We start from the raw sequence: 8,070 nt of genomic DNA on the forward strand, positions 1-8,070 counted from the left end.
ATAAAATTTATTCAATTAGTCCCATTTACTCATGTCTTCAATATCATCATCTTCAAATCTATAACAAGGTTTTTCAATGCCATTTTCTTTAGCTGGGGAAGATCTCCATAAAGAAGATAAGTTTTCAGAAGACGACCTTATAATTTTGGCGGAAGGTATAATAATACTTTTACCAAATTTGCCTCCATATTCTACAGTTTTATTTGTAACTTGTTTAACACCAGAAATAAAAGAATTAGAAACAATGCTAAATTTGTCATATAATTTACTCTTAAAGCTTTCTTCATTAGCAATCGTTTTGGGTTCGTAAAATCTTGTAGAATAGTAAATGCTATTTCTTTTGTTCTGCAAATTGGAATATTCTTCTTCACAAAGACCAAGTTCTTCATAAACACGTGATTTTAACTTTTCTCCATACTTTTTTACTAAAGGATCATAGTATAACACATTACACTCTTTATTCTGTAAATTATGCTTTTCTAAAAATTCTGTAAATTTTTCATTTCCTCCTAGTTTCATAAAAAGATATTCTACTTGACTCCATTTGTCCATATTAACACTTTTTACAAAAGAAATGTTTACACCAAAAGATCTGTGTATTGATGTGCAGTCAAAACATAAAAAAATGCCAAATGTCTTAGATGTCCATTGTGTGTTGGGAATATTACAATCAATACATCTGTTATTACTAGGATTTTTAAGTAATTCTACAAGTTGACTATTATAAGATTCTTTACTTTCCATATTTGTTGACTGAGGGAAAATTTATTTATATTTTGAAACATAAAGAAATCAATAAATTTTGGACAAATTAAATCTTTATTGCAAAACCCTTTAAGAATTTTTCAATATTTTTTTTGCTTGTTCTAAGTCATAAATTTTTTTAGTCAAATATGACTTTAAAATCTCTTTTGTTTCATCTGTTACTTGTTTGTACTTTAAAAATTGTTGAATTTCAATTTTAAATTCGGCACAATTTTTTTCAATTTCATCTTTTTTCGAATTTTCTTCGGCTTCTCGTATCATTTGCGAAATTTCACCTTCATTTAATCCACTTGAAGGCACAATTTCGATTTCTTGCTTTTTTTTCGTTATCCCGTCTTGCGCAGATACTTTGTATATTCCGTTAGCATCGGCTTCAAATGTAACATCTATCTTTGGAATACCTGCAGGTGCTTTAGGAATGTTTTTGAGTTTTATAGCTCCTAAATATTTATTGTCTTTTACCATCTTTCTTTCTCCTTGATATATTCTAATATCTACTTCGGATTGATTATCTTCAGAGGTAGAAAAATTGTGTGTTTCCTTAAATGGAATAGTAGAATTTCTATGAATTATCTTATTAAAAATCCCGCCCAAAAGCTCTATACCTAAACTCAATGGTACTACATCCAATAATAGGACATCTTTTATTTTTCCTTCTAACACGCCTGCTTGTAGAGCGGCCCCTTTAGCAACAGCTTCATCTGGATTAATATTTGTAGAAGGCTCGATACCAAAAATCTTCTTAACAAGTTTTCTAACATACGGCATTCGTGTCATTCCACCCACAAGTATAACGTGTTTAATATCACTTTTAGTTATATTGGCATCTCTAATAGCTTTAAGACAGGGGTTTATTGTTTTGTCTATTAACTTTTTTGTAATTTTTTCAAATTCGTCGCGTGTAATTACCTCTTTTAAGTGATAATTCTTTTTACTATCGTTATAAATATACGGAATATTAATTTCAGACGAAAGATTAGACGACAGTTTTTTTTTCATTTTTTCCGCTGCTTCTTTAATTCTATTATAACAAGAATCGTGTTTAAGTAAATCAATTCCTGTTTTACTTTTAAATTTTTCATTAATATAATCTACTAAAGTATTATCCAAATCTTCTCCTCCTAAAAAAGTATTTCCGTTAGTAGATTTTACATGAAAAATACCATTATCTAATTCTAATATACTAATGTCAAAAGTTCCTCCTCCCAGATCATAAACAGCTATAATACCCTGCGCAGACTTGTCAAGCCCATAAGCAAGTGCTGCCGCAGTAGGCTCATTAATCACTCTAAGCACTTGTAATCCCGTAATCCTTCCCGCATCTTTAGTAGCTTGCCTTTGCATGTCATCAAAATATGCGGGCACTGTTATAACAGATCTTAATACTTTAGAATTTAAAAAATTCTCTGCGGCATTTTTCATTTTTGACAAAATAAATGCACCAATTTGTGCAGGAGAATATTTCTTATTGTCAATTTTTATCCAAATATCGCCGTTACAATGCTTAGTAGTGTCATATGGTAAGCTTTTTAAATAATCTTTTAATTCTACATCATCAAATTTTCGTCCCAGCAATCTCTTAGACGCAAAAATCGTATTCTTGGGATGTAATAACAAGTTAGACTTAGCTTGCTCACCTGTTAAAATTTTATCTTTAAAAATTGATACCACCGATGGTGTAGTTCTACCACCTTCTTCGTTTTCAATAATTTGTGGGATATTGTTATGTATAAGAGACACACAAGAATTGGTTGTTCCTAGATCAATTCCTATTATTTTAGAGCTAATTTCTTCTTTAGACATTTGACGGGTAAAAATTCAAGAAAAAGATAACTGAACTTATTTTAAATTGCGTGTATCTGCTAGTATTGTAGCTATAAGCTTTTAAAATGTAGTAAGAATGTTATAAAAAGTGTGACACTATATTTAAGTGCTATTTATTTTTTATAGATAATTAAAATTTTTGAAGTGTATCTGATGTTGTGGTATGATTAGTTCAAATAACCTTTTTGTTCCTGCTTATTAAATATTTAGAATACAATTACTAGATTATGAAAATTAGAAATTTATATTAACACTTATTTATAACAAATTGTATAAACTATCAAATAATATAAGAAAACTTTAAAAGATGATTTTATCTAAAAGAAATACTAAGAACCAATTAAAAGTTTAAAATATATTGGTTTTGACTAAAATTTAGAAAAGATATTAATAATTGATTATAATTAATTGTGATTAATTTACTAGTAAAAATGATTTTAATATTTTTTTTATTGCATTTTACAGACAAGTTGAACGTAAAAAGTTTTTGCAAAATTACAAATTTGTTAAAATGTGAATAAAAATAAGCTTAATTTTTTATTCATATTTCTTGATTTACAATAAAATCTTTGATAAATTATTTTTGTTTTAAAATAGACCTTGGTTTTATAAAAGTGGTCTAGCATTCCTACTTATCTCAGGTGACATTGTTTTGTAAAAACAAACTATAACTGTAAAAGACCAACTTATTTAATTATAGTAGAAAGCATGTTAGAATTAAATAACATTTATTTTTTGAATTGTTTACCAAATTTTCGCATTTAAATATACACTCTCGTAAAAGTTCTTAGGTTTTTTTAAATCAAATCTTAAATGGAAACTTTTTAAGTGTAAATATCAAAAACTTTTTTGTAAGAATAAAACAAAAAACAATTGTTTAATTTAATTAAATTTATATTTTACCAACAAACTTTTTGTGCTAAATTTTCAAAGAACATAGTATTTTTTTTGTTTATATTTTACGTTTATAAACACAGATTAATATATAAAAAATTATTTGTTTGTTTTTATGATTTGGGAGGGAAATTTTTTATACTTTCTAATTGTATACATAAATCCAATAATTTTTTCATATCTAGAAATATTACTAATTACATTTTTACTACTTTTAGAATGCTATAAAGTTATACTTCTAGTTAAGCTCGAAACTGTAAACATATCACGTGTGCTTTTTAAATCTAAGATAAATATTTGGAAAAAAGTTGAATGTGGAATTATAACAGCAATATTATTTTTACAGATGTTAGACATTAATATCTTTTCACCTTTTTTCTTCTTTATTTTATGCTTTGAATTATATAAGGAATATTCATTTAATGCTGATAATTTTATAGTAAATGATATACAATTTAAAAAGATGGAAACATTTGCAAAGTTTGTTTTTTACCTTATGGCTGACTTCTATTTTACTGTAAAAATGTTGATTAAATCAAATTAGTTTAATAGTTCATTTCCTAAATTTAAAAAAAAATCTATTTTTGATTTATCTTCTAAGGATGCAGAGTCTAAATCTTTGGTTTTTGAAGCTCTTCTTGTTCTTTTTTTTAAATATAACAACTTATTAATACTATTTGTACTTTTTGATTTTGGTTTACATATCTTCTTGTCTTTGAGATTTTGACACTCTAATAAAGCAGGGCTTTTACAAGACGTGTTTGTGTTATTTATTTCCTTAGACAAATAATCAGTAGTTTGCTTATTATTCATATTTTTGGATAAGGTTCTATTTCTTCTAAGTCTAGTTTTATTTATTCTGGGCTGTTGGTTTTTAGTACATAAATTTTTACAACAATCAAATTTATTTTGTACTTCTAATTTAATAAAATTAAGTTCGTCTTTAAAGATTTTAATTTCTCTTAAAATTTTGTTGTATGATAAAATTAACCCATTTAAAAATTCATTATCCATTTTAATGCAAAAAAAAATTAATTTATTTAAAGTAAACAAACAAATATTAAATAAAAACTAAGCTGTTTGTGAATTTATTTGTTATCTGACGTCGCCAGAAAAAAAATATTTAAATAAATTATAAAAACAAAAAAAATGAATTATGAAAATAGGGATGAAGAAAATTCTTTACCTAAATCAACTGTTGATAGATTTGTCAATAATTGCTTACCAAAGCAGATTACGGTGTCTAAAGACGCTAAAGAAATGTTTTCGAATTGTATAATAGAATTTCTAAAAATGATCTCGCTTAAAGCAACTACAATTTGTGAAAAAGAAAAAAAGAAAACTATTGCTTTTGAACACTTAATAAAAGCACTGGAGGAAAAGGGATTTGCTGAATATGTAAAAACATGTAAAGAAGCGCAATTTAATTATGAAAATTATGTTAAAGCCAAACCTTCAAAAATTAATAAATTTAAAACGTCTGGATTGTCTTTGGAAGAGTTACATAATCAACAATTGGAATTGTTTAAAAATGCTAAGCAAGAATTTGATAAAACTATGAACGGAAATGAAGAGACAGAAATACAAAATAAATCATTGTAATAATTTAATTATAAATTCCCATATTAATATCAATATCTGGAAAATTTTTCAAAAATTGTATCACTTTTTCAAGCTGATCATGAGAGCTGGTTATAACGTATCTGACTTGGTGAACAATAATTTTATATTTAGCCCAGGTTTTTGTACCTTGTCCACATGGTGTTTTTAAAGTTGGAACAATGCCAGTTTGTTTTGGTAAGGTTTCTTTTTTTATATCATTGATAAAATTTCCTGCAAAAGCTTCAAATTTTTCACATGCATTGCTTATGGCATTTTTCTTAATGGTCGATAAATCAATATGAACTTTCATCATTTCGGTGTGTTGTATTGGCTCTATATCGTCTTTTTTAATATCAACCTGCATAAATTTGGGGTAAGAAAAATTATAAAATTTAAAAAATATGAAGAGGCAGTTTTAAAGCTTTTTAAAAATGTTGTAATTTAGAATTTAATATAAGTATTTTAGCTGGATTAAACTGAAAAGTTAAATAAACTAATATTTGAAATATAGTTCAGATGGGTTGTTTTGATACACAGAAGAAAATTATTAAAAAGACCTTTAATCATTTGATAGTTTAGAATTTTGTCGCTTAAGAAATAATTGATAATTTGAAATAATCCTATTTACTATTTTGTCAGTAGATAACTCTGAAAAAGGATTAGGTGTATTATCAAAAATAAAATTTTCTTTCACATTTTGAAATCGTGACAAATCTTTTATGTCGGGTGAACGAAAAACTTTTGAAATTCGATGCTTTCTAATAAAATCTTCGTCAAAGTTAGATGGTGACATAATAATTTCATCTACATATTTATTAGACATTAGTACAAGATATCTCTCATTTTCATTTAAAATGGGAGATACTTTCAAATATTCTTTTGCAAGACTGTCGCTTACAAGTCCCACAATGAGATAATCTCCGTTTTTCTTGGCATTCTCAATAGCTTTACAGTGTCCCGCATGGTACAAATCAAATATACCATCAATAAATACCACAGTGCCTTCTTTTTTTTTACACGGTAATTTAAAAATCTCTTTCATATTTTTATAAAATAAAGACTCTTCTGTAGACTGTTGATTTTGAACTGTTATTTTCTTTTCTTGCAAAAGTAATCTTCCAACAATTTCTGTTGTACTAATGTTTTTCGTTCGGCCGATTTCTTTAAAAAGTCCTAAGGCCTTAGTTTCTGCATAAACATCAACCCCGTTTTCATCGCAAGCAAGATCGTCACCATGTACAGCGTAATCACAATTAAATTTCTTAATAAGTTCAACACTAGGAGAATAAGGAACTTTAGAAACCACTTCATCAACCCATCTACAAGATTTAACTATCTCTTCTCGCTCTTCATCAGTAAAAACAGGAATGCCTTTATTTTTATAAATATCATCAAAAGAGTTAATTCCACATATTAAAGTACCACCTAAGCCTTTTGCTTGTCTAAGGGCATTAGCATGACCAAAGTGGAAAAGATCAAAACATCCATCGATCCATATTCTGTTTTTCATGGGCAAAAAATATTTAATAAACAAAATTAAAGAATTAATAAAAAAAATTAATAAGATAAAAGGTTTATTTAAATTTAAAATTAACTATTTTATTAATGTTTATCGATTAATTGCAAATTTTGATTAATTTTGCACCCCATTAAAAACCAATATTTTTGTAATTTTTAAATATTTTAAAAATTAATTGGGTTTAATTAATATTGATTTCCATTAAAATATAACTATTGTAATTGCAAAATAAATATATTTTGCTTAAGATTTGAAATAAAATGGTTTGTTTTATTAAAAGCGTAAATTGTAGAAAAGCATAACAATAATATCCATGCAATAAACAATTAAAAAATGTAGAAATAACTTTATATCTGTGTTAAGTAAAATTTTATCAATACATATAAAAAGTGCTTTATAATAATATTTTAATTGTTTATTGATTAGTTTTTATTGAAGAAAAATCAGTTCGTTAGATTATTTATTTAAACGCATACAAATTTTAAAGGTGTTTTAATTTCTTTAAAAATCTGTTGAATTTCAATCTTAACTACACTTAAAAGTAATAAAATTTACAAAAAAAACAAGTTACAAACAAAAATAATTATATTAATAATCAACAGCATATCTAGCAAATTTTATAAAATGTTGTAAAAAATCAGCAATATATATAAAAAGTTTGAATCTAAATATTTTTTATTTTTTAACCCTTCTTTTTTAAATATTTGTAAAATTCTTTGTATTTTTTAGTAAAAAATAGCATCATTTTGTGGTTTGTTTCTCTAAGCACGAAACGTTGTTTTTGTGCATTTTCCCTTGCTTTTATTTAGTTAAATTAATATTATATAAAGTGTCTATAGCATATTTTATTAATAATAAAAAGGGCAATTTGTAATTAAAAATAATAAAATAAGTACATACATAAGAGCACATTAAATCCATTACAAAGAAAGAACACACATTATATTTGTGATTCCGTTTTAAACGGGATAGCTAAGCTAGTACATAATAATATGTCAAAAAATGCCTCATTTAATATAAATTGATTACTTTGACAGGGAGCTAAAGTGTGAAATAAGTAAAAATTTTTGACATGTCACAAATAATATGATTAAGATATTTAAAGATTTGATATTTGAACTTCGTGTTTTAATTTATAATTGAACTTTGATATTTTATGTTTTGTGAAATCAAAATTAACTGCTGTGAGATCAAGCAGCGTTAATAAAAGCTAACGAAACAAAAAAACATATAAATAACATAAGCCAAAATTTATTTTATGGGCTAAACGCATTTCAGCATTACTTTTATTTAGTAAAAACGTTATTTAAATCAAAAAATTAAGTTGAATTTATTTACAACGATTTTGAAAAAAAGTTTTCTTCGTTGTTATCTGTTTCACTAAATTAAAATCTATTTTAATCAATATCTTCCCAAAAATACATTTATTTAACCCATACATGGGCATCACTGGCTTGCTACCAATT

General features: G+C 25.6%; 8 protein-coding genes across 8 annotated transcripts; 2 read left to right on the forward strand and 6 right to left on the reverse strand.

Moving 5' to 3' along the window:
* Positions 1-15: 15 nt before the first annotated feature.
* On the reverse strand, positions 16-744 carry AAJ76_4900025696 (zinc finger protein; the record flags this gene model as incomplete). Its single annotated transcript, XM_024475768.1, has 1 exon — positions 16-744. One exon carries the CDS (start codon positions 742-744, stop codon positions 16-18), a length of 729 nt encoding a protein of 242 aa, XP_024330470.1.
* A 90-nt stretch (positions 745-834) lies between these two features.
* On the reverse strand, positions 835-2,568 carry AAJ76_4900027520 (heat shock protein; the record flags this gene model as incomplete). The annotated part of the gene is made up of 1 exon (XM_024475769.1): positions 835-2,568. One exon carries the CDS (start codon positions 2,566-2,568, stop codon positions 835-837), a length of 1,734 nt encoding a protein of 577 aa, XP_024330471.1.
* Positions 2,569-3,598: 1,030 nt separating this feature from the next.
* AAJ76_4900028551 (hypothetical protein) lies at positions 3,599-4,027 on the forward strand (the record flags this gene model as incomplete). The annotated part of the gene is made up of 1 exon (XM_024475770.1): positions 3,599-4,027. One exon carries the CDS (start codon positions 3,599-3,601, stop codon positions 4,025-4,027), a length of 429 nt encoding a protein of 142 aa, XP_024330472.1.
* On the reverse strand, positions 4,024-4,497 carry AAJ76_4900029449 (hypothetical protein; the record flags this gene model as incomplete). Its single annotated transcript, XM_024475771.1, has 1 exon — positions 4,024-4,497. The coding sequence occupies one exon, from the start codon at positions 4,495-4,497 to the stop codon at positions 4,024-4,026; it is 474 nt and encodes a 157-aa protein (XP_024330473.1).
* A 135-nt stretch (positions 4,498-4,632) lies between these two features.
* Positions 4,633-5,085, forward strand: AAJ76_4900029585 (tata-binding protein-associated phosphoprotein; the record flags this gene model as incomplete). Its single annotated transcript, XM_024475772.1, has 1 exon — positions 4,633-5,085. One exon carries the CDS (start codon positions 4,633-4,635, stop codon positions 5,083-5,085), a length of 453 nt encoding a protein of 150 aa, XP_024330474.1.
* A 4-nt stretch (positions 5,086-5,089) lies between these two features.
* AAJ76_4900030401 (40s ribosomal protein s20) lies at positions 5,090-5,449 on the reverse strand (the record flags this gene model as incomplete). The annotated part of the gene is made up of 1 exon (XM_024475774.1): positions 5,090-5,449. The coding sequence occupies one exon, from the start codon at positions 5,447-5,449 to the stop codon at positions 5,090-5,092; it is 360 nt and encodes a 119-aa protein (XP_024330475.1).
* A 195-nt stretch (positions 5,450-5,644) lies between these two features.
* Positions 5,645-6,595, reverse strand: AAJ76_4900031547 (ethanolamine-phosphate cytidylyltransferase; the record flags this gene model as incomplete). Its single annotated transcript, XM_024475775.1, has 1 exon — positions 5,645-6,595. The coding sequence occupies one exon, from the start codon at positions 6,593-6,595 to the stop codon at positions 5,645-5,647; it is 951 nt and encodes a 316-aa protein (XP_024330476.1).
* Positions 6,596-7,934: 1,339 nt separating this feature from the next.
* On the reverse strand, positions 7,935-8,070 carry AAJ76_4900033021 (hypothetical protein; the record flags this gene model as incomplete). Its single annotated transcript, XM_024475776.1, has 1 exon — positions 7,935-8,070. A coding segment is annotated over one exon (136 nt), but the record flags the coding sequence as incomplete, so codon positions are not given.

The sequence above is a fragment of the Vairimorpha ceranae genome (assembly GCF_000988165.1).
Source record: "Vairimorpha ceranae strain PA08 1199 chromosome Unknown NODE_49, whole genome shotgun sequence".
Taxonomy (NCBI): Eukaryota; Fungi; Microsporidia; family Nosematidae; genus Vairimorpha; species Vairimorpha ceranae.